Source organism: Haplochromis burtoni, unplaced genomic scaffold (assembly GCF_018398535.1).
Source record: "Haplochromis burtoni strain Fernald_Lab_line unplaced genomic scaffold, NCSU_Asbu1 Contig_165, whole genome shotgun sequence".
Lineage (NCBI taxonomy): Eukaryota > Metazoa > Chordata > Actinopteri > Cichliformes > Cichlidae > Haplochromis > Haplochromis burtoni.
The window spans coordinates 877968-903644 of record NW_024582526.1 but is presented as its reverse complement, the minus strand read 5'-3'; the positions used below and the strand labels follow the sequence as shown (position 1 = coordinate 903644).

Here is a 25677-nt window from a genome sequence, read left to right as displayed (position 1 = left end):
TTATTTGACAGTTTTAGTAACTCTACAAACAATCTGATATGTAATTGTAAAGAGATACCAAATATCCAGTTTTTCTCTTACAATGGTAACGAATGCTTCTAAATATTACTGGGCATGGATTAGGACTGATTCTAAAAGTCAATCATTTGAGATTTTCTTACATTTCTATAACAATTCAATTGTATTTATATAGCCGCAACAACAGTTGCATCAGGGTAGCTTATACTGCAAGGTAACAAACCTACAATAATCATTTATCCACAAACTGATTCTCTAAATTAATAACATAACCCGAGGTAACAAAAATGATTTCATTGTTTTCATCAAAGACAAAACTGGAATGTTTAACAAGTAATAAGTGAATCTTGTCAAAAGCATAAAATTATATTGCTGTATGCTATGAGGAGTGCCTAGACTTGTACATGGGAGAAACCAAACAGCCACTCCATAAACGCATGCCACCTCGACGGGACAAGGCTCAGCTGTATATCTGCACCTAAAGGATAGAGTTCACTCTTTTAAAGGTTCCCGGCATTCACATTTTGGACAGAGAAGAAAGATGGTTTGAAAAAGGACTGAAACAGACCTCTATGTCTACTGTGAATGACCGTCATTGAACAGAGGCCTACGACACACTGTCTGCCACCTACAATCCAGTTTTGAGATCCCTTCCCAGGCGCCTCAACCCCAACTCATCAGGTGACTTCAATAGGTACATGAGAGGTTGAGGTTGTCACACAGGTGTCTCCCGAAACCTCTGTTGGTAATGACCCACACCTTTTTTTCACACCCTAGACCTTTTGATGACATACATGATCAATAGTGTTTCAACGACCCTTCACAGAATCGATCCTGAGGGTGGCTGTAGCTCAGGTGGTAGAACAGGTCACCTACTAACTAACTGGGAGGTTTGCGGTTTGATCCCAGTCTACATGCCAAATATCCTTGGGCAAGATACTAACCCCATGTTGCTCTCTGATGCATCCATCGGGGTATGTAGGAATGTTAGATAGTAAGTGCTTAGGGGGGAAAAGTACTGGTGTGACAAGTTGTGTAAAGCACTTTGAGTGCTCAGATAGAGTAGAAAATTGCTATATAAGGATCAGTCCATTTACCAATCCCTACTAGGGTTTAAATATCCGGGACTCTCCACCTTTTGGCTTTAGAACTGAAGAAACCTCTTGGATGAGAAATAAAAACGTCTTCAAACAACTTAAAGAAGTCCAGTCCAGATAGATACCAGTGACAGGTTGAGCCAATTTAATTTTGATGAAAATTAGGTCAAGGTCATATCTAATATGAAAATCAGTAAACCCTGACCTTGTGTATGAGCTGTGTCTTTCTTGGTGAGGACAAGCCATTTTTAACTCCAAGAGTTGTATTTTTCCTGGGTAAATAATATATTTTTAAAAATCTCTGACTCCAGTGAGACCATCAGTAGTTTGAGTCATTGCACATCTCCAGCATCACCAAAGGCTGTTTGACCAAGAAGCATGGAGTTGTGCTTCAGATCATCAGACCTCCATAATCGCATAAACTCCACCAACACAGTCTGGTATGGCACTTTGCGAGGAGTACAGAGTGAAGGAAACACATTAAAGCATGACATTGAATGTAGTAACAACTTATTCATATAATGCATTATCAAATAACACAGAGCCCAGTTGACAGAAAATACTTCTCTGTTTATGTCTCTTTTATTTCTGAGTACTTGAAGTGCATTTTTGAGTTTAAGTGACATTTTTAGTTGAGTACGTTAACATTCAACTGAGCAGTTTTACCATTTCATGTTAGTATTATTGCTCTAGCTCAATGTCTCTACTTCTGGCAGCTGCTGGAGGTTGACGTCAGTTGTGCAGAGACTCTTGCGAGCCTTCATAGTGCTCAGTCCTTTCCTGGTGAACATCACTGCTTTCCTAAAAGTGAAGCAGAGCGTATGGGAGGTTTGTTTAGATCCACAGGGTGGCAGCAGAGGATTTTCAATGCAGACGTTGGAACAAGAAATTACTGTTCAAATATTTCCTTCTTGGCTTTGGGCATTTCAAAGCCTAGTCTTTTCTCTGAAATATTTCTGGACTGATGTTGAACATTTCAAAATTACTTCCTATCTCTTTTCCTAATCACTTTTCCTTAACTTAGACTGAAAATGCCATGAGGTCAGGGAAATGTGGGAATACTAAGAAAAAAAGAACCGCATTACCCAAACTGTATTTACAGGAGACTAAAAGGACCTACAACAGTGGCACTGAGGACCACCTAACATGTAACAACTCAAGAAAGGTCTGGGGAAGACCCGGGGGAACTAAATTGTTTCTTCTTCCAATTTGAGGCCAAAAGATTTCATAGATTCACTCTGCAGGAACAGGATGTGTGTTCAGGTCAGTCAGCTCTAGAAATGCATAAAGTCAACTACATTTACCTATCTGATTAAGAGGTGATTTGAGACACTGGTCCTGCATCATATCAAAACCAGCCTCTCTTCCACATTTAGCTCACATCAGTTTGCACACAAAGCTAACAGACCCACCGAAGAGGCCATCACCATCCACACAGCACTAAACCACCTGGAACACAGAGCTGGACATCCCGTGGACATGCTAATCAGCATGCTACATGACTTGGCCTCTCGATCCCCATCGGCACCAGGACCAAAGACTTCCTCACCAGCCGTTCACAGACAGTCAAACTAGGTCCTCACCTCTACTACTCCATCACTGCATACCTGTCCGCTCCTATAACACCATAATTAAATTAGACACAACCATCATTAAGCCTATCACAAGAAATGAGTCAGCATGCAGAGAAGAGCTATGAAGACTATCTGAGCGATTCTTGGTGAATAACCAGAGACTCATCACCACAAAGACAACTGCATTATTAGTGGAGGAAATATGACACAGTTCTGCCCCTCTCTGTATAAATGGAGCACGCGTAGGAAGGGTGCAGACATCCTGGGCGTTTCATATACGAGGACCTCTCCTGGTCGGCCAACACCACTGCAACTTCCAAAAGAAAGTGCAGGAATGAGCGATAAGAACTGCACAGAAAAGAACTGACTGCTCGTTTCTGGAGGAGAGTGCCATATCACGCTACCTCAGCACAAATACCAAAATTGTCCAGGACTTCACTCACCCGGGCAATCATCTATGGCAGGTGTTATAGGCCAAGACTCACACGTCCAGATTTAGCAAAAGGTTGTTTCAGCAGGCGGTGCGGATGTTAAATAAGAAAAAAACCTAAAAGGTGTGATTTTATTTATTCTACATGCTACCATCTCATGTTTTAGTCAACATCTTGTGTTATACCATGGCACCATAGAGTATTATTTTAATTTGGCTCTATGTACAATAAAGGCAGTCTTTAATAATCTGCTTGATGTCAGATTATTAAATATCGAGGTGTGTCTGATGTGCTGAAGCTACTGTCTCTTGAAGATGCAACCTTCACTTTACTTTCATCATTGAAATAAAGCTGCTTGTCTTTATTTGTAATTGGGGGGGGGGGGGTGCACACAACGAGACTTAGTAAGCAGCAGGTGTTAATAAAACAGAGTATGCAGCTGGGTTTAGCAAGTGGTTAAAAGTTTAAAACATATCTGCATGTTGTATATGGTATATGATGGGAAACACAGGAGCCATTTACATGATTTGTACTGACTACTGAAGTATTTTTCCTTGGTATTTAGAGATCTTTTAGAGTTCTTATTTTGCCTACCACACATATTGTCACGGTCCGGGGCAGCGGCCGTGTGGAGGAGTGGAAAAGGAGGACTCAACGCAGCACTTACTCGGATGTGAAGGTGATTTATTGAGAATAGCCAACACAAAGTGGAGATGGCAACAGAACTAAGGACGAAACTAAACTGGGATAAACTACACAAAGAAATAGAAAACCTGAGCATGGAGGGAGAACAGCAGGGAGAGCACGCAGGGGATTACACCAGGTAAGAACACAGGGTATGTACACAGACGACGCGACGAGGAGCAGAGGAAAACACACACTATAAGTACACAGAGAGACACTGGGAAATCACACACAGGTGGGAGACACAGCTGGACCTGGTTAACCTGACGAGACAGGGGAACACTGACACCAGGGACCAATAGAGGGAGCACAAACCCAAAACCCAGTATCTAAAATCCCAAAACACAAACCATCCCAAAACAGCCATGAATAATAATGAAAGTAATAATAAAGAACACAAACACAAAGTCACCGAGTCATGGTCGCAGGACCATGACACATATGGTGATTGCTCAGATACGGTACTCACACTGATGAAGGACTGAGATGAAGTGGAAAACGAAGATGAAACTTGCTTCGGTGGAGCACTTGCCTTTGTCTGCCCAGACAGCCATCTTTTCAGCTTCTGATCTGCAAGAGTTTCGTTTTGGGGTTTTCAAAAATCAAAACAAAAAACAGTCCTTCAGAATATTAATGGCTCAGTCACACTAGATTGAAAAACCTCCCAGGATGATTGGAATGAATTTTCTTTCACATTTAGCATTTGAACAACCAACTGGTTTGAGACCATTTTTGCTCACTGGTCACCTGGTAGGAGCAAACCTGCCTCCCAGCAAATAACTGCTGTCAATTGCAGTCAGCCTGAGTCTGCAGAATAGCTTTACTCAGTCACTACTGAACTGAAGTACATGTTTGAGTGCTTCTGTTTTGTATTCCTTATATTTCTACTTGGCTCAAAAATCAAACATTCTGCAAACTGATAAATACTTTTAAAGAATAACATTTGGCAAAAGAGCACTTTTTGCAAAAAAATCAAAGAAAGAACAAAACAGAAGTCATAAAAGTTCATGTAGACAGAATAGTACATTGTTGATGATGTTGTCTATATTGTTTAAAGAAACAAAACACAGATCAAAGAAGATTAAAACTTAAAAGAAGGAAAAGTTCTTGCTTTTGTTTTTTTTGGTTTTTTACTTAAAGTTTCCCAGGAAACTCAAGATAAATACTGCTGAGTACACTAGTAAGAGGTCAGAGAGGTTTTGCTATACTCATTTATCTGTTGAGGAGTGTGTCTCCAGAAAGAGTAAAAAAAAATAAAATCTTATTTTAAGTTGCTTATATTTTATATGTACTCATAAAATCAAAATATTCTTGCCAAGCACCAGACGCACTCCGTTTTGAGACTTGTTTCAAGTATAGACTGTATTAAAGTTGCCAGCAACTCACGCCCGCTTTGGTTGTACAAAGCAGTTTAATTGTATAGAAATCTATTTGATTCCCATTTGAGAAACAATTTGTATCTTTATTCTCTTGTCACTACCATAAAGGCTAAACCAGACAACACACACTTACTGTGTTTCTTGGAGTGGTACACGGCCTTGTAGGATCCAAGTATTGCAAACGGATGATAGGACAGAGTGATGGGATAGACAATTGAGCCCTTGGGTTTAGAAAAAGAAAAAGGAATGGGATGTTTTTAGGCAAAATTATGTTTCAAAAAGGATAAAACAGTTGCAGCCACTTTCCTAACTAGGACACTTTTGTACCTTGGACTTCTGGTTGGGGTATGAAGCGGCTGGTTTACACCTGTACAGAGTCAAGATTTCCTCCACTGGCAGGCTACTCTAAACAGAAACACACAACAGTTAAAATAAGCAGTTTAGGCATTAAGTGCATCAAAGTACTCTCAGGAAGGTTTTTCGAGAGTTTACCTTTAGCTTTTAGATTTATTAAAAGTTGCATTTACATGTAAATATCCTTACCATGATAATCCCAGCAAAGGATGACAAGATCATAGCCTCCCGCTCTAAGCGATTAGGATACTGGGCACTTCCTAAACTGCATGTTGCTCCACTGTGGTGCAGGAGGAAGGTGGTGAAAGGCAACCAATCCACCAACTGACTCTATTCATTTGCCTTTGTAAAAGCACTGTACGGCATCATGTCTTATTACAGCTGCTTTTACCAAAGTTTTGTTTATTTTTATACTTGTTATTTAATTTTTACTTAATTTTGTGAGCATAATAAACATAATTCAGGAGTATCAATGATAGAACGTTTAACTTTAAAAAACAGAAAACGTACATGATCTCTCTGTCGAGCACATGTCGTCCTTCCTTCTTCTCCAGCCACCAAAGGGCAACACTGATTGCAAGATCATAGTGAGCCTACAACATGTCACACAGAAGTTGCCAGCTCTACTTAGTTATACATTAAAACATTATTTTAGCATTGGTTGCTTCTGCTGAGTTTTTACCAAGTCATCCAGCGCTGTGAAAGTTCCCTTGCCCTTCGGATCAAAGGCGTCTTCCCTAAGTTTCTGTCCAATGTAGTTGTCTCTGTTTGGGAACAGGAGAAAATGAACCAGTTGCCAGTTTACTTACCGACTGCACGGTATGCTTTGTAACATGTTAGCATCCACTCACATAAGGGCCTCAACATCTCTTTTGAGCTTGTTTGCCTCCATTTTCTGAATGAAATCCTTTCATCTAGGACTCCTGCAGAGAAATCAACACATGTAGAGTCCACAGTACATCTTCTACATCTTAACTAGTCACCTCAGAGTTTTGTGCAATTTGTTGTTTTATTCATTTTTGAATGATAAAAGTGTAATTTTCCTAACAACATGTAACCTAACTGAATGTGAAACCATGCTTTTAATGTTTCAGTTAACATATTCAGACCCTTTGATGTGCCTCCTGTTCATTTTTATTGAATTCTCCAGTCACTGGGAGACTTCATAGAGATGGGCATCTGGCCAGTTTGAGCAGAAATAGTGCACACCAGGGAAAGGACCAACTTACCAGGAACCAATCCTCGATAAACAGAAGACTGTGCAAGAAAGTTATAGAATTCGATGTTGCATGCATGATGGCTTCTCTATAGGGAGTGCAGAATTATTAGGCAAGTTGTATTTTTGAGGAATAATTTTATTATTGAACAACAACCATGTTCTCAATGAACCCAAAAAACTCATTAATATCAAAGCTGAATGTTTTTGGAAGTAGTTTTTAGTTTGTTTTTAGTTTTAGCTATTTTAGGGGGATATCTGTGTGTGCAGGTGACTATTACTGTGCATAATTATTAGGCAACTTAACAAAAAAACAAATATATACCCATTTCAATTATTTATTTTTACCAGTGAAACCAATATAACATCTCCACATTCACAAATATACATTTCTGACATTCAAAAACAAAACAAAAACAAATCAGCGACCAATATAGCCACCTTTCTTTGCAAGGACACTCAAAAGCCTGCCATCCATGGATTCTGTCAGTGTTTTGATCTGTTCACCATCAACATTGCATGCAGCAGCAACCACAGCCTCCCAGACACTGTTCAGAGAGGTGTACTGTTTTCCCTCCTTGTAAATCTCACATTTGATGATGGACCACAGGTTCTCAATGGGGTTCAGATCAGGTGAACAAGGAGGCCATGTCATTAGTTTTTCTTCTTTTATACCCTTTCTTGCCAGCCACGCTGTGGAGTACTTGGACGCATGTGATGGAGCATTGTCCTGCATGAAAATCATGTTTTTCTTGAAGGATGCAGACTTCTTCCTGTACCACTGCTTGAAGAAGGTGTCTTCCAGAAACTGGCAGTAGGACTGGGAGTTGAGCTTGACTCCATCCTCAACCCGAAAAGGCCCCACAAGCTCATCTTTGATGATACCAGCCCAAACCAGTACTCCACCTCCACCTTGCTGGCGTCTGAGTCGGACTGGAGCTCTCTGCCCTTTACCAATCCACCCACGTCTTGTAGAGCATGCTGAGGTGGCAGTTCAGTCAAGTTCTAGACTCTTGCTAATGACCTACTAATTGTATTCAGGTGTGTTGCAACAGGGACACGTGGAAAGGTTTCAGAACACCAGCCCTCGAGGACTGGAGTTTGAGACCCCTGCGTTAGAGAGACTTATGATGCCAGTTTACTGACACCACCCATCCTATGTGAAGGAGCTCAAGAAGTTTTGTCATGGGAAATAAGATATACTGTCCGCAACCAGGCGTGCAAATCCTCTAGACAACTTAAGGTCTTGGTCTATAGGCAGTCACCATTCTGCCGGCACTCAAAGCTATCATGGCTCAAGTTTGCACTGTCGTCTTCCTGCAGGACTGCTCACTGATGTGCCCAACCAGTCTCTGCATTGGTTAAGTTCCCAGAATGACCTATGCAAACAGGCAACACAAGACCAAAACGCAAAGTGGCTTCCAAAAATTTCTCAACTAAAGGTCTAAATACCTTTATAAATTAGATATTATAGTTGTTGATTTTTAATACATTTGCAACATTTTGTTATTAACGATTAGTATGCAAAAACTGACGTGGGACAAATAGCCATTTCAATCCTTTAAAATTAATACCAAAACATACTTTAGTGGAACAAAGCAAGTAGATGTGAATTCTATCAGATGAGATTGGATAGTTTATCTCTTAATCCAGTGGTCCCCAAGGAAATCTCAGACAGTATTTCCACGGACTGGCCTTAAAGGTGTCGCAGACAAATACAACAAAATAAAATGTTACGACCAAGCAAAAACTGTGGTATTTTGTAAATATCATGATAAACGCGAGTTCACTGTGTCACTTTATTATCAGCGTCCTCCTGAGATGCCCCAACTCTCAATGTTGTTGGCCCATTTCAGGAGGAGCATTTCCTCTCTGCCCCATAATGGTCTCTAGTCGCCATGGTAACGTGTAAACATTTCTTTCAGAATAATACACACAACTACACGGGTAAAGAACCAGGGAAACCGAGTTAACGATAAAAAACCATGAAAACCATAAATATCACAGCCTCAACTCTCGCGGCCCAGTACCAAACGACTCGTGGACTGGTACCGGTCCGTGGCCCGGGGGTTGGAGACCGCTGTCTTAATCTATCAGGGTGGCAATGAGCTTGCATCAGGCAGTTCACTTAAAATACAGGATTGATTAACTGATGATCTCACAGACAACCTGACACCCTTACTGGGCTCACTTCCTCTCTAATCAATGATTTCCGAATCCAAACTAGAATTCCTTTTCCCCGTGTAGCACATTTTAGATAAAGACAAAGAACAAACAGCAACACATTAAACACATGCACATGTTTTCAAGAAAGATACTCACTCAACTGGTCAAAAGGAGATTACAGTACTTCACCTGACACGATCATACAAAATCCTAAACATAGACGACTGCAGTCATGCGACACTGAATCCTTTAACCTTTCTAGGTGGGACACAAGCTTTTAACATCAACGTCCAGCAGACTTCTCAGATGAACAGCATGGCCTGAATAATTTACAACAGACCTGTCAGTCTGATCATTACCAAACCAGACATCCCAAGGAAACAAGTGAAGCAGGGTAGGTAGAAACACAGAGAGCAGTGACGTGCATAAATGTGCCTATTGCAATCAATATAGGAGCAAGGGGAGAAAAACAACATAATAGCATATTGTAACTTTGGTACAAGGCTAAATTAGTACTTACACAAATGTATGTATGTATAAGGAGGAAAATATCAGAATACTACAAACCAGTACTGAAGTAGGACCTGGCATCCAGATATGTGGACATCACATTTTGGGTTGTCTAGACCAAAATACTAAATTTTGCTCTACAAGGGCCTGATATCCACTTGCGAGGACATTATACTGCCACTGCTCTATCGAAATTTAAAACGGATGTCCTCATATGTGGATCTCATTTTTCTCAGAACCAAAAATCTGGTTTAAAAAAATCCAAAAAAAAATCTGGTAATTATTTGTTTCTACATTCATTAGGTCCCAATCAGCCCAAATAGCAAAGAGAAATTAAAAATGCATGCTGTGGAAGAGTTCAGGTCTTAGGAGGTTAAGGAAACCGCAGTATTTTAGCAAAGTAGTGACTGAGGTAAACCTTATTGTCTCTGCCAAGTAGGTTATGCGTGCATGTCATCATTCTGTCTGTAAACATGATAGATCAAGAAGTTTTGAATGAATTCTAATAAAACTTTATAGGAGTGTAGATCATGTTAACAATCTATTAAAATCTGTCAAGTTAATGACTCAGCTGTTGTCATAAACAAAGCCTTGTAACTTTGTACTTGTGTTAAACATTCTCAACACAAGTACTGTAAAAGGATTCAAACTATTATTTTCATATTTGACCTCTCCTTCAAGGTCACTCGACTGTTCTGAATGTCAACGATAGCACAGAGCTATTTATCAAAACAATGTTTCTTACTGCTGTTGTTTGTATTGCCAACATACAGCAATGATACATGGTGATTCTAAATATCAGATTACTTTATTATGACTTTGACTGTCAATTACAGTAACAGGTTCTAATTATTTGAACATTTAACAATATGACAATGTCCCTGAGGTATATATTTTTTCCTTTTTGATGCCAGTTTGACATTACTAAAAATTACACAAATTTTACTAAATGCTATACATGTGATATACAGTGGGGCAAAAAAGTATTTAGTCAGCCACCGATTGTGCAAGTTCCCCCACTTAAAATGATGACAGAGGTCAGTAATTTGCACCAGAGGTACACTTCAACTGTGAGAGACAGAATGTGAAAAAAAAATCCATGAATCCACATGGTAGGATTTGTAAAGAATTTATTCGTAAATCAGGGTGGAAAATAAGTATTTGGTCACCTCAAACAAGGAAAATCTCTGGCTCTCACAGACCTGTAACGTCTTCTGTAAGAAGCTTTTCTGTCCCCCACTCGTTACCTGTATGAATGGCACCTGTTTGAACTCATCATCTGTATAAAAGACACCTGTCCACAGCCTCAAACAGTCAGACTCCAAACTCCGCCATGGCCAAGACCAAAGAGCTTTCGAAGGACACCAGGAAAAGTATTGTAGACCTGCACCAGACTGGGAAGAGTGAATCTACAATAGGCAAGCAGCTTGGTGTGAAAAAATCAACTGTGGGAGCAATCATCAGAAAATGGAAGACATACAAGACCACTGATAATCTCCCTCGATCTGGGGCTCCACGCAAGATCTCATCCCGTGGGGTCAAAATGATCATGAGAACGGTGAGCAAAGATCCCAGAACCACACGGGGGGACCTGGTGAATGACCTGCAGAGAGCTGGGACCAAAGTAACAAAGGTCACCATCAGTAACACACTACAACGGCAGGGAATCAAATCCCGCAGTGCCAGACGTGTTCCGCTGCTGAAGCCAGTGCATGTCCAGGCCCGTCTGAAGTTTGCCAGAGAGCACATGGATGATACAGCAGAGGATTGGGAGAATGTCATGTGGTCAGATGAAACCAAAGTAGAACTTTTTGGTATAAACTCAACTCGTCGTGTTTGGAGGAAGAAGAATACTGAGTTGCATCCCAAGAACACCATACCTACTGTGAAGCATGGGGGTGGAAACATCATGCTATGGGGCTGTTTTTCTGCCAAGGGGACAGGACGACTGATCCGTGTTAAGGACAGAATGAATGGGGCCATGTATCGTGAGATTTTGAGCCAAAACCTCCTTCCATCAGTGAGAACTTTGAAGATGAAACGAGGCTGGGTCTTCCAACATGACAATGATCCAAAACACACCGCCCGGGCAACAAAGGAGTGGCTCCGTAAGAAGCATTTGAAAGTCCTGGAGTGGCCTAGCCAGTCTCCAGACCTCAACCCCATAGAAAATCTGTGGCGGGAGTTGAAAGTCCGTGTTGCTCGGCGACAGCCCCAAAACATCACTGCTCTCGAGAAGATCTGCATGGAGGAATGGGCCAAAATACCAGCTACTGTGTGTGCAAACCTGGTAAAGACCTATAGTAAACGTTTGACCTCTGTTATTGCCAACAAAGGTTATGTTACAAAGTATTGAGTTGTATTTTTGTTATTGACCAAATACTTATTTTCCACCCTGATTTACGAATAAATTCTTTACAAATCCTACCATGTGGATTCATGGATTTTTTTTTTCACATTCTGTCTCTCACAGTTGAAGTGTACCTCTGGTGCAAATTACTGACCTCTGTCATCATTTTAGGTGGGGGAACTTGCACAATCGGTGGCTGACTAAATACTTTTTTGCCCCACTGTATATTGATCGTTTAGCTGAACAAATACTGTCTTACCTCGCCACTGTAATGTCTGAGAGCAACTAATCTTTACAAATCCTACCATATTCATGGATTTTTTTTTCACATTCTGTCTCTCAGAGTTGAAGTGTACCTCTGGTGCAAATTACTGACCTCTGTCATCATTTTAGGTGGGGGAACTTGCACAATCGGTGGCTGACTAAATACTTTTTTGCCCCACTGTATGTGCATAAACAAAAAACCCAAATCCCTAAAAGTCCATCAACTGAGCTGTGCTAGCATTAAAGATAAGATATACATTTTAAACCAGATTTGGGAAATTCTCTTTACAGAAGTTAACAATAATGACTATAATAGTTTTTTAGTGACACTTTGTCCTGTTGAGTGTCAGCAGAACACAGCTTGAAGAAAAGACTCAGGAACAAATACTTCAAATTTCTACTTTAATGTGAAATGTAAAGCACTTAAAGACACACAATACTTTCTGGTCGAATCTGTAGAAAAATGATTTTAGCAAACAACTTTAATAAGAAAACAGCTTAAAATCACTTTTAAAAACAGTAAAATGGAAAAAAGACAAATTATCAGTTGGCAGTCGTCATCTTCTTCTTCTTCTTCCGGCCATCCTTAAACACAGGAGAACTCAGGAATGTGGTGTCAGTGAATTTATCTCCACGCCTTATTTTGCTGATAGAAAACATAAATGAGGTTAATACTGTGCTGTTCTGGGTTTTCGCAGGGCCACAGATTTTAGACAGAAACATCCTCACCTGTTGAGAGGCGGCTCCTTGTAACTCACGGCACCCTTCCCAGGTCTCCGTCTCCTGCTTCTCTCTCCATTTTCACAGTCTGGTGTTGTCAAAGTGTTGGTTACTGTCGATAAGACTCTGCCTGCGGGGACAAACAATAAGAGCAATGCAGCCCCATAAGCTTGAAAATCCTATGTCACTGCTTTCACAAACTAGGGTTTCCATGCCACTGGCCTGCTCAGCACGGCGACATTACCCCATCAGCCTTTTACGGATGGGTTTGCAAAAAAAAAAATCACATGAATAGAACTGCAGTGAAATACAAAACATACATAGACAGCAGGTAACCAATACGTTTAGAGGACACAAATTCAACCATAGTATCTCCATTTTACTCACTTCTCCCTGAGGTACTGCTAAGCACAGCATCATAGCATGCTGCATGCATATTACTCTGTGCTTTGCTTCTCAGCTACCCTCTACATTTACTCATACTGCATTAGGGCTGTTCGATATAACGATATATATCGGATGACGATATAAAAACATCTATCGTTTCATTTTACACTATCGTTCGTTTTGTGGTGTCGCAAAATAAACTGTTTACGGCAATAATTTTTCATGGTTTTGATGGTCACTGTAGTGGCTATATTAATTTGTTAAAGTTCTCTCTTTCTCTTATATTTACAGTAATATAACTACACTACAGACAGACAAGCGCCTGTTTTTATGCGTTGTTGTTAGCAACATCGACGGTAAAACCATGGTGTGTCCGCTTGTTTATTTTCCACATAAACCTTTCACAAGAAAGCTCAAGATCCTGTTGAGACTTTTCAAAATAAACTGGATCACGTGAAAGAGTATGCAGAGTATTTACGGATGAGAAGCAAAAAAGAGCCGTCAGGTGCTAAAAAATAAACCTTAGACTCAAACGTTAGAACAGGCTTTTCCCCGCAGCACGCCGTGTAATAAATACTCACAATGAAAATGGCGGCCGTTACAACTTATGTCTAAAAATGTATCGTTTAATGCATCTGTTAAAACACTGGACTCCAGGTACGCGACGCCCAGCTGGAAACACTTCACGCAAGTCGAACTGCCCGAGATTCACAGAATTTACAGAAAATGTTAAATTTTTGTGATTTATATCGTTATCGGACGATAGATGTCTTATATCAAGATAAGAGATTTTGGTCATATCGCACAGCCCTATACTGCATTATGATAGCCAAATTCACAATCTGTCCTTATGTATATACTTTTCTGTTCAGATAAATGTTTTGGGGACATTTGCCACAAACATTAATGTCTTAAAGTGACAGGGTATTGAACCTTTGACCTTTGTCTGCTATGACCTCAGTGATAAACAAAGTACAATTATCACCCATCTGTCACAAATGAAAGCTAAAAACGTACAAACTCAGTAACATAAGAGCTGATGACAGAGCTGTGCTTGCATTAGACTGCACTGCTGTAAATAAAGACTGTTCCACACCTGGAGAGGCTTCAGCTGTTCCAATTGTCGCGAGCCTGCCTGGTGTTTCCCTGCTTGGAGTGGCGGGTAGAAAGTCCACATCGAAGTGAGCTGTGCTGTTATCCATGTCCAGCCACGGCGGCAGCTCATCCATCAGCAGGTCGCCCACATTCTGATGAACTGCCTGGTCGCTGGTGTCCACCGTGTGACTGCAGGTGTCCGATGTATTCGACATCCTGGTGATGTTTTCAGAACTACATCCACTTCTGTTCTTAGTTTTTCGTCTGTAGACAACAAAAGTCTTCCTGGGATATCTGGTTTCCGTAGCTGTGTTCAGCATGAATACATTTCTAGATGATGTGGGACTCAAATCCCTCCTGGACTGCGAATCATTCAGATGTTCAAAGATTTCATGCTTTTCGCTGATGACAGACTGTGAGTCGAGCATTTGTAAATCATGTAATTGATCTTTAGCAATTTCAGAATCAAGGCAGAGAGCGGAGGCGTCTCTAGGGTCAGGAAGATAACATGTTTCACTCTCAGATCTTAAGTCTTTGTTGTCTTTTTTCTTCGTCTTGTCATCTAACAAGTCATCACCCTCTTCTCGCTGCACCACTTTGTTCCTGCTGGGCTGCCCTGTTTTGTCTCTCCTGGATTTTTTAGGTTTTTGAAACTGTGATCCTAAAGCCGCCTGCCAGTCCAGTGGCAGTGCTTCACCACTGTCACCGCTACTCGAGTCTTCTTGACAGTTCCCAGAGTCCTGAGTGGCCACCCAGGATCGCTTCCCAGAGCGCCGAGTCTTTGAACGATTGCTTGATTCTAAACGTCCAACAACGCTTTTCCTCATGACTGCTTCTTCTGCCTGAAAACTGGATCCTGTAGGAGGCGCCACATCATGCTCTGGTGAGTCACTGTCGCCGGTTATTGAGATAACAAATGTCTCCCTGCATCTTGATTTGTGACCTCCCCTAGAATTAGTCACAGTATTAGTTTTGCTAAAGGACAGACGCTCCGCATGCTCCGACTCTGGTTGTGCACAAAGCAGAGCGTCCTCAGAGACTTGAGACTGTAAGCTTTCGTCTCCCGCTTTAGGTTTTTGGACTTTCTCCTGGTGGGATTGGCTGCTCTCACTTTCACCAGACGGCACAGTGAATAAACTTTTCCTGGTTACTGAAGAGGCCCACTTTCCTTTAGCTCTGGACTTCCTGCATGTTATTTTGGAACTTGTTTCTTCAGCCACACTTCTGCTGGTGCTTGAAAACCTCATTTTAGGATCAGAGAAGTAATCTTCCACATCCATTTGGTCTACATTTGTGATGTTAGTGCGGTCAGAAGATTTGACTTTATCCTTTGATACTTTCTGATGCTTGCCCAGTTTAGGAATGCGAGTGACAGTGGCAGTACTTTGATCCTTCAGCGGCTTTTTATGTGCTTGTAACAAAGATGCAGACTTCTGCACTTCTATACTTGAGCTGCAGCTTTGCTCCTTGTCCTTTCTGCCAGAGCTGACTTTTTTTTTCGCTTTGGTTTCCACAGTGACTATCTCAGTGGCTTCACTTAAGGTCATCTCCATGGTTGTATTGAGCAAAACTGTTTTCTCTTGATTTTTGCCAAGCTGTGTTTCACTTTCCATGGTGGAGACACTGGGAAGATTCTGATCTCCAGAAAGGGATGGTGTGGATTTTTCACAAGTCTGACTGTTCTGAACAGAGACGACGGAACGAATATCAGCCTGGGACTGAGAGGGATTCTCCACATCTTCCCTCGGAGTATTGGCCATGCCAGACACTTCTATGTGGGCAGCCTGTGCGCACTGGGTGGACAGCCTTTTTTCAGCTTCTGTGTTATCTGCACAAAAAGTAGAGTACATCAGCATTTCACATCATCAACATTTTACAGTTAACACTAAAACTTTCAATGCTTAAATCACGCCTACCGTTGCAAACATCAGTCGACTTTTTACACGTATTCGGAAAAGTGGAGACGTCCTCGTTGATGGTTTTTTCAAGCAGGGCAGATGTTGTGTTTTTGCTGGTACACCACAAATTCCTTGAAACATCTGTCTGCAGCGGTAACTGACTAAAATGGGGCAAAAAGGCAAGATATTAAAAAATATATATAATTTTTTTTTCTTTCAACTCACTAGTGAATGCAGGTGCCACCCCTCAGCCTCCTAGCAGACTCAAACTTGTCTGAGATTTTTAGGAGATGCATCTGTGGAATCAACTGTGAAATCCTACATTGCATTCACAAGCTTGGGTCCACCTGACAGGGCGATGACAACACTCCATCAGCTCTTTTGCAGCTGAGGGGTAAAAAAAGTTTCACACTGTGGTTTAGTGACAGCAGTCTGACACTGTTATTATTATTATTATTATCATCGTTTCTCACAGCTTCTCTCCACACTGTTAATGGAAGTAGTAGAGCAACTTTTCACAGTGCATCAGGTAACATATATTGAGATGTCTTGCAGCTATATTTTGGAGGACCCTATGCAACTATAAGAATGTCTCCCAAACTTGACAAATATTAACCTACAGTCTATAAACAGAACGTGTGATAATCCACTTGTCACTTGTTGTTATAGAGCAAGATCTCGCTCTATGTCGAGGCTAAGGTATTTTAAATAAATGCTAAATTGACCACTGTTAGGCCATGTGCATGCGCAAACATTTCTGTCACTGAAAACAGAATTTTACAGTCAAGTCCTAAAGTATTTGGACAATGACACACTTTGCACAGGCTCAAAAGTAATTTGACAAGCTACCAATTATAAGATTGCTTTTAATACTCAAATTTGTTGAAAATCCTTTTTAGTTAATGACCGCATAAAGTCTAGAACTGGCAGACATCACCAAATGTTGTGTTTCCTTTTTGGTGTTGAAAAGTTAAATGCTCCATATTCCTCAAGCAAAATGAAGGTAGCACATAGCTCACACGTTTGATCTCGATGAATGGAAAATCCAAGGTGAACATCTTTCCTGATATTTTATACATATATTACCAGTTTTATAGTTTGGACACAGCTTCTCATTTAATGTTTTTTCTTTATTTTCATGAGTATTTATATTGTAGATTCTCATTGAAGACATCAGAACTATGAATAAACACATACGGAATTATAAAACACATTTTATATTTTAGATTCTTCGTAACAGCCACCCTTTGCTCTGCAAACTGTTGGCATTCTCTCCATGAGCTTCATGAGGCCGTCACCTAAAATGGTTTTTCAGCACTCTTGAAGGAGTTCCCAGAGATGCTGAGCACTTGTTGGCCCTTTTGCCTTGCCACAGCCTGGAGGTGTGTTTGGGGTCACTGTCCTGTTAAAAAAAAAATGAACGATGGTCCAACTAAACGCAAACTCAATGGCATGACGCTGCAGGATGCTGTGGTAGCCATGCTGTTTCAGTGTGGCTTCAGTTTTGAATGAATCCCTAACAGTGTCACCAGCAAAGCACCATCACACCTCCTCCTCTATGCTTCACAGTGGGAACCATCAATGTAAAGAACATCCATTCATCTTTTCTGCACAAAGACACGGGTGGAACCAAAGATTTCAAATTTGGACTCATCAGACCAAAGCACAGATATCCACTGGTCTAATGTCCATTCCTTGTGTTTCTTGGCCCAAACAAATCTGTTCTGCTTGTTGCTTTTCCTTAGTTGTGGTTTCTTAGCAGCTGTTTGACCATAAAGGCCTGATTCACACAGTCTCCTCTGAACAGCTGATGTAGAGATGTGTCTTCTACTGCAACTCTGTGTGGCATCTATCTGGGCTCTAATCCAAGGTTCAACACAACTTCTGCACAACACAACTGATGGTCCCAACCTCATTAAGAATCAACTCTGACAGGCACACCTGTGAGGTGAAACCATTTCAGGTGACTACATAATGAAGCGCACTGAGAGAAAGCTGACGGTTTGCAGCGCTGTCAACAAAACAAAGAGTGTATACTTTGAGGAATCTAAAAAATAAGACATATTTAGATTTTTTTTTTAAGATTTTTTGCTAAATAATTCCACATATCTTGCTTCATATATTTGATGTCTTCAGTTTTTATCTACAATATTATTTTTACTACAAAAAGTAGTAAAAATAAAGACAAACCATTAAATGAGGTAGTGTATAACACTAAAATGGGTCTTAAAGTGTGAAAAATAAAACCCTGGTTTTTCCCCTTGTACCATTAAGGCCATTCTCCCAACACTTAATCTCGATTTAACGGGTGGGTTGAGGCTGATACTTTTTCACATAAATCTGGGTGGGTTTGGATAGTTTCCCTGAATAAATCATCATTTAGAAACTGCGTTTTTTATTTACTTTGCCCAACATTAAAATTTGTTTGATGACCTGAAAAATGTTTTTTTGGTTTTTTATTTTTGCAAATATGCAAAAAACAGGGAGGGGCAAATACGTTCTCACAGCACTGTGTAAGAAAAGCAACTGAAGCTGTCAGTAAGATATAAACATTGTATTCTTGTCCGTGTCTATTCAATAATGTGCTGTTTTTAAAAGTGATAAATGTTACTAAGTCTGTCATTGACTTTTATGGAAACATGACCAGGCTACACATTCTGACACACTTAGGTGGCGTCACTGAAGTGACCTTAATAAAAAAGGAGTGCAAGTCTGAAAAGTGTAAAAGAAATGTCAATGCCATTCAGAGATGCCTAAGCTAAATCAGTGGTTCTCATTGCAAAGAGCCGATCACTGTGAACTCAGTTCATTTCTGACCTTCCAGCTGCAAGATTTTCCATTCTGATGTCACCAGACGAGATCCGGGAATCTCCTGAAAGGCTCTGAGAATCCTGTGAGAAGCAAATGTTAGTATGGTTTGATATTGCAATGCATTTTCTTCTACTTTTGTTAAAACTTAAGTGGCTTTCCGTCTAAACTTTTCCTAGGATCCAAGAAATGTTCACACAGGAAGCGATTCACTTGTACCGCATCATTTCATAGCTGACAGTTGGTCACTCGTTGACATTCCAGGCTTAGTTGTCTAGATAATCCTCCAATGCAATTACCAATCAATCTTAAAGTCTCACTGTGAAATTAAGTATAGTTCAAGTTGGGACCCAAACACTGCACACCAGCAGCAGTTATTTCATGCTGTTTCTGAATGTCACCGACTGTCTATGGTCTCCAGTTGCCAAGTCACTGCTAATCTTTTCCTTGGTGCATCGTTAACCCCTCAGAGGATGAATGTTTGACTGCCAGCGCTACAGTACAGAGTGTGTGTGATGCTAAATTGCAGAAGTGCAGCCAATATTTCATTACAATCACTGCAAGCCAGCACACATCATGCGCAGCTTCTTACACATCTGAAGTAGCTATGGGAAACTTTTAGAGCCCGACCGATATATCAGCCAATATTAGCAATCTGTTGATAATCATTTTCATTTATCTGCTGATAAATTAAAATGTATAATAACCGTTCAACCAGTTATCAGTAGTGACACTGAATAGTTTGTCCATCAGCGGTCGGGCAGAACTCAAACAAGTAATCCACGACTTGTTGTGCATACTATCGTCATAAGGACTCATAATTAGCTACAAAGGATCAGTTTAGGGAAATTTGTTTTCTGTGCCTGAAATTAAAAAACAAATATGGATTTTTAAATAATCAAATAACAGTATCATTACATGTCTTTCAAATCCATCCAAAAAAATTCATCTGTCAGCTGACAAGTTGTAAAGATTAAAGATAAGTTGTAGAGTTGTAGAAGTTAAGAGTTTGTCAGCCTTGAACAGTTCTGAAGTTATGTGCATCAGTAGGAAACCCTGCATTGTGCCAGTTTTAAGTAAATTTTTCAGCAGCGCTCACCAAAATGTCACAAATATGTCAATATGCCGCAGAAACTGTAAATATGTATTGAATGAAATCCTTACGCTGTCAGAGAACAGGTCTGCCACCATGTCCAGGTGCTGCAAAGCATTACTACGGAAGTTGTTCAAGATAAGGAGCTGCAAGAGGAAAACAAGACGCTCTGCAGTCAATGCAATCAATCCAGCGGAGCATCGCTGCACTATTCTTTGCATCATTACCAGTAACTGTCTACTCAGAATTTTACTGCTGTAGAAGAACACAAGCAAACGACCAACGCACCAGTTTTCTGTGCTTGTATTTCTTGGTGGCTAATTCAAAGCAGAGAGCGTCCACTTGTTTCTGCAGGTACATGACCTCCATCTCCAGCTGGCTGCTTCTCCTCCTCTGAGCTTGCAAGGCCAGAGCTAAGGCTTTGTTGTTGGTCTTCAAAGAGACCTTGAAGAAGGACGAGGTATCTGGTGCAGAAACACGACAGTATTTGTGTTTGGCATTTACATGAACTCTTCTTTCAGCAAATTTCTGAGATCCAAAAAAAAGCAAACAGACTCACTGAGAAGCTTATTTTTTATCTTGGATGCTGCAGTTGAAGTCTGCTTGGTAGCCTTCGAGGACATCATAGTCTTCAACGAAAACATTATCAGATGAACAGGAAGACTCGATCAAAAACCTGAAAAAGATACACACGTTAGTCATTGTACACAGTAATTAAGAACACCCAGCAGCATGCATGTGTTTGTCTTTCCTGTGATGCTGTCAAGTCACCAGAAACTGTATTTAAAAGATAGACATAGGCATGCTGATCCACTGCTTAGTCAAGTCCTGATGTGAAGCATCAGCCTGATCATCTTGGCATTTTCAAATCGGACATGACAGTGGATCTATGGAGGGAAATTAGGCTACGTTCACACTGCAGGTCTTAATGCTCAATTACGATTTTTTGATCAAATCTGATTTTTTTGTCTGCTTGTTCACACTACAAATAAAATGTGACAGCAAACGCGCTCTAGTGTGAACGCTCAAAGCGGCCCGCATGCGCAAAAGAAGACGTCACACACAACGCGCTCTGTTTAGACCCAGACCGAACAGGATTGTTTGACTGATGGCCCTTAATATAAAGACGTGTTTCAGACTTTACATTTCCCAATTTAGCTTTAAGTTGTAAAGTTATTTTGTTATTTACATAATAATGTAAATAACCTAATAATTAATAACCTAATAACCTAATAACAGCAATAAATATTGCTGTTTTAGAGAGGAGCGGTGCTTCAAAGGATGCAGATTTCTGTCAGAATCTGCAGATTATACAGTATAAATAAAATGTTCACATTTCTCCAACGTTGTCTTCCCAACAGTTTCACTGGTTGGCCAGGAAGCGTTCGCGAGGGAGCTGATAATTGGCGTCTGTCTTGTGTCAGTGACGTAAAAGACGGATTTAATGCGACATGACCGTTCAAACAGCAGTCGCTTTCTAAAACATCAGATATGTATCGGACTCAGTACCACATACGAAAGTGACCCAGGTCGGATTTGAAAATATCGAATTTGTGCTGTTCACACTGTCATAGCATGATCGGATATGGGTCGCATAGGGTCAAAAAAGTTGGATTTGATGCGCTTTCGCCTGCAGTGTGAACATAGCCTTAGTCTCAAAAGTGTTACAGCCATGTAAGATATGATCCACAAGCATAAACACAGATTTGTGTGTAACTTTGAGTACCCACACAAATCCCACACACAAATACAGAGCAATTTGAACGCACAAAACTATTGTACAAACGCATGTATCAAACCCTGAATAAACAGTGACCATTTATGCACACATTTTCAAGTTCAACTTATCAAAACTGATTGTTTTTGTTTACTACAAATATTTGCAATGTTCATTTCCTTTGCTTACAGATCGCTAAATACACGTGCAAGAAACACCTGATGTGTACAGGTCACGCTGCATGTGCATGTGGAGTTTTGAGACACATTTCACACTGCCAGCTTGCACGTCCAAAAGTGAAAGCTGGATTCAAGTGCTATTGGAAAACTGGGACATCTGGGCTTCCAGCGGATTCTTGTTGTTTCAAATAAAACACATATTTATTTCTAAATAAGCAAAACAGTTCATTACCCCTCATCCACTTTACCAATTTACCAGTTAAATGTGCCATACGTTAGCATGTATGGCATATGTCTTAACTAACCTATCGCCACTTAGTGGACAATCTTCTGCTGGGAAAAGGGTCAGAGCACAGCTGAAGATGGGAGAGCACCCTGGTTGAACATTCCTGTGGCTCATCCTCTGAAGTGAATATGTGCTAGCTAAGCTGTTGTATATTTTGAATATAGAAATGATCCCAGTGATGTGAGATAACACTTTCATATTCATCCAATCATTCCTCAATAACAGCAGATTAATATTAACATTATCTGAATGCGTAATAAACAGTCGATCATTGTTATCAAATCAGCTGTATCAGCAATACAGTTTGAAGAGTATGTCTGCTGTTCCTAAACTATCACCATTTTGTCAGAATGATTTCCCATCGGAAGATTATTCACTAAGGTGTGACAGCTTATTATATACTACTGCATGGCATATTTAATTGATAAATGTATCATTTGTAGTAAAGAAGTGATGAACTCCTCTGTTTGTTTAGAAATAAACACCCATTTTATTTATTTATTTATTAAACACAGGGAACCCACAGGTCCCAGTTTTTCAGCAGCACTTAAATGCAGTTTATATTTGTGGATCTGTGGGAAGCTGGCAGTATGAAGATCCTCAGAATTCCACATGCACATGCAACGTGATGTTCTATGTGTATCATGCAATATGTGCATTCATATTTTTGTGAGCAAAAATCCCAAAGCAAATAACTTTAGGCATTTTACATGCAGGGAGTTTTCCGAAAGAGAAAATGATTAGATTTGTGGAGCTAAACTTAAATATGTGTGCGTAAATATCACTCAGGTTTTGCATTTGTAAAATAGTTTTCTGTGTGTTCACACTGCCCTGCATTTGTGTGTGGATTGGACCATTTTTTGTGAGTATTCAGAATTACAACCAAATCTTTACAGACATTTGTGACTTAATGCATGCTTGCCAATCATATCACATACATTTGTCAACCTTTTGAGACTAATTTCACACAATATTGCTCTGAGAAACTAACGTTGGTTTTGATAGGTCATTGGCTAAAAGTTGTTTCACTCTGCTTTATCTTCTCTTCTGACTCAAATGGGACAAAAATAGTAGAAAATGAAAAACATACTGTATTTAATATGACGTAAAACTAGTGACTGAGACAATAAACTCAACAAAAAATGTTTATAGATGTCATAAATCAGTGAAATTCTAGAATCCGACCAATATATTAAATATTAGTCTAACTTAGCTCTTATAACAGCATTTATAACAACTATGAAATTAAACTGTTAAGAGTGTTGATGTTGTACAATGTGTAGAACACCACAAAGACAACAACCAGCTGATCCAAGCAGAGTCGGACAGAATGCAGATGCATAATTCACAGCTAGTTGTGACAGTAAAGAAAACTATTTTTAAAATGCACTGTTATATTATCTTAGTAAGGAATCATAAGGAATATTAGGGAAACTTGTTTATATTTTGTGTGTCTGAATGAAAGAAAGCTTTTTAAATCATCAAACATTAATATCAGTATTGATCTTTAAAAATCCTATATCAGTCAGGCTCTGCTGTCTTCAAGTCAATTTCTCTGAAACCAGACTTTTTTTTTTTTTTTTTTACAAAAATAGTGGTCACCTTTTGATGGCTAATAGAAAAAACATGCAGTTTTCTGACTTGCTAACTGGATATCACCAGTTAAGTCATATCATAAGGGACATCCACACAGGAAAAGGTGATTGGAATTTTATTGAAATAGTAATAATAATAATAATAATAATGGATTGCATTTATATAGTGCTTTTCGGGGCCCTCAAAGCGCTTTACAATTCCACTATTCATTCACTCTCACATTCACACACTGGTGGAGGCAGCTACGGTTGTAGCCACAGCTGCTCTGGGGCAGACTATTTGTGGCCATCTAAATAGGTGTGGGCAATGAATTATCCAAAGGGGACACATGACAGACTGGGACTGTTTTGGAGGCCCACAGCAATAAGATTAACTCGGTTCTGCTCAAAATTGATTTTATCTCTTTATAGGCTTATTGCTGCAGTCTACCACAACAGTGCCAAATTTTTATGTGGTCCTTTGGGAAAATTAATTACCCACCGCTGCTGTATAAAGTATAGAGAAATGATGGTGACTTAATAATGGGGGCAAATCACGAGTTAAACTTTTCTCAGCTTTAAAACGACCCACTGAGGCAAGCAGCAATGAGGGTAAAAGGTACTGTTGACTGGTATGTGAGGGAGTGCATATGCCAGATGGTTACCTAGGCAACCAGAGGATGGCATAGCCACTAACAACCAAACGTTATCTTAAAAATCATGCATGACAATGTGGACGAGGTTTAGTGGCACAATGACTATAAAATTTGAAAAGTGCTTGTCATTAACAGTTTGGGGTTTCTTTTCATAAGAATAACTTATTAATACTATATCTACTACATTAACCATCACAAACAAACGGGTCACAATATAAAGGAAAAACGAGGCGAATCTTATAAAGATGTAGCCCACCGCATGCCACCACAGCAGCTTGTAGTGTCCCCTCCCTCTGCTTGAAGGATGAAACAATTCTTCCAAAATGTATTCTGTCATTAGATCTTTCATCCCATCACTGTCAAACTTCCCATACGCGAAGTTATCATATAAGTTATAGTATATAACTTATTCAATATGTACCTCTCAATGGGTGAAGATTTGCAGTGACTCTTCTCTATTACAGGACACGTCGACCCAAATCATGCAGTAGCATAACTAAATCGACACATTCTTTCATTGTACGTTGTCAAGGATTCATGTTTTCCTTAAACTGTCTGGATATATTTTTTCTTACATAACTCGTCTTGTACCTGCTTTCAACAATAAAGAAATACCCATGTAACCCACTGTGATTAAGTAATAGTTTTTAAATAAAACAATCATAAGATATGTGATTACCTCGGCTCACAATCCGGAAGTTTTTTATAATTTTTCTGCACTGCGCTTCTGTTAACATTAGCTTAGCTTACTTAGGCTAAATCTGCTAGCACGTTCGTGTAACCGGCGTATTCTTGCAATTTGGTCAAAACTTACGGTAACTTCAGCCACTGGTAAGACTTGCCTCTGGAAAATCTTAGTAATTACCCTTCATAGCCACGTAAACTGACGTTCAAATCGATTCAAACAAAGCTAATCGTGACTTTACTGAATAAAAATGTAACGCTGCTGATTGCATTTTAAACATAAACAAAAGTCAGCCGGGCTTCCACGCAAGCGTTACAGGGCGTGTCCAACAATCTGAAAACCAATCAGAAACGATGTATGCTGTTCCCCGAACTTGTTTTGTCAGGCAGCTCAAAGCTAAAAGTCACCAGGTTTTAGCGCAGGGCCCTGTTTCAGGAAGCCGGTTTGGAAAACTCAGAGTGAAAAACGACACTCACGGTTGAGTAACCCCGAACTGTCCAACTCGGAATATTCGGTTTCAGAAAGGCTGATAACAA

General features: G+C 40.0%; 2 protein-coding genes across 5 annotated transcripts; both read right to left on the bottom strand.

Moving 5' to 3' along the window:
* Nucleotides 1–1686: 1686 nt before the first annotated feature.
* LOC102289927 (uncharacterized protein C2orf80) lies at nt 1687–6841 on the bottom strand. Its single transcript, XM_005933402.2, has 8 exons — nt 6389–6841; nt 6220–6301; nt 6048–6130; nt 5727–5817; nt 5511–5588; nt 5317–5404; nt 4274–4374; nt 1687–1916 (listed from the first exon to the last, which is right to left on the bottom strand). Exons 1-8 carry the CDS (start codon nt 6427–6429, stop codon nt 1848–1850), a joined length of 633 nt encoding a protein of 210 aa, XP_005933464.1. The 5' UTR covers nt 6430–6841; the 3' UTR covers nt 1687–1847.
* Nucleotides 6842–12431: 5590 nt separating this feature from the next.
* Nucleotides 12432–25637, bottom strand: sgo2 (shugoshin 2). 4 transcript variants are annotated; one of them, XM_042225265.1, is made up of 9 exons: nt 25618–25637; nt 20604–20720; nt 20333–20508; nt 20116–20190; nt 18961–19034; nt 16162–16304; nt 14247–16073; nt 12773–12893; nt 12432–12689 (listed from the first exon to the last, which is right to left on the bottom strand). In XM_042225265.1, exons 2-9 carry the CDS (start codon nt 20686–20688, stop codon nt 12587–12589), a joined length of 2604 nt encoding a protein of 867 aa, XP_042081199.1. In that variant the 5' UTR covers nt 20689–20720; nt 25618–25637; the 3' UTR covers nt 12432–12586. The 4 variants fall into 4 exon arrangements, with proteins under 4 accessions (XP_042081199.1, XP_005933460.1, XP_005933461.1 ...); XM_005933398.2 differs by lacking the exon at nt 25618–25637 and adding an exon at nt 25271–25561; XM_005933399.3 differs by lacking the exon at nt 25618–25637 and adding an exon at nt 25136–25532.
* Between the last annotated feature and the right edge of the window lie 40 nt (nt 25638–25677).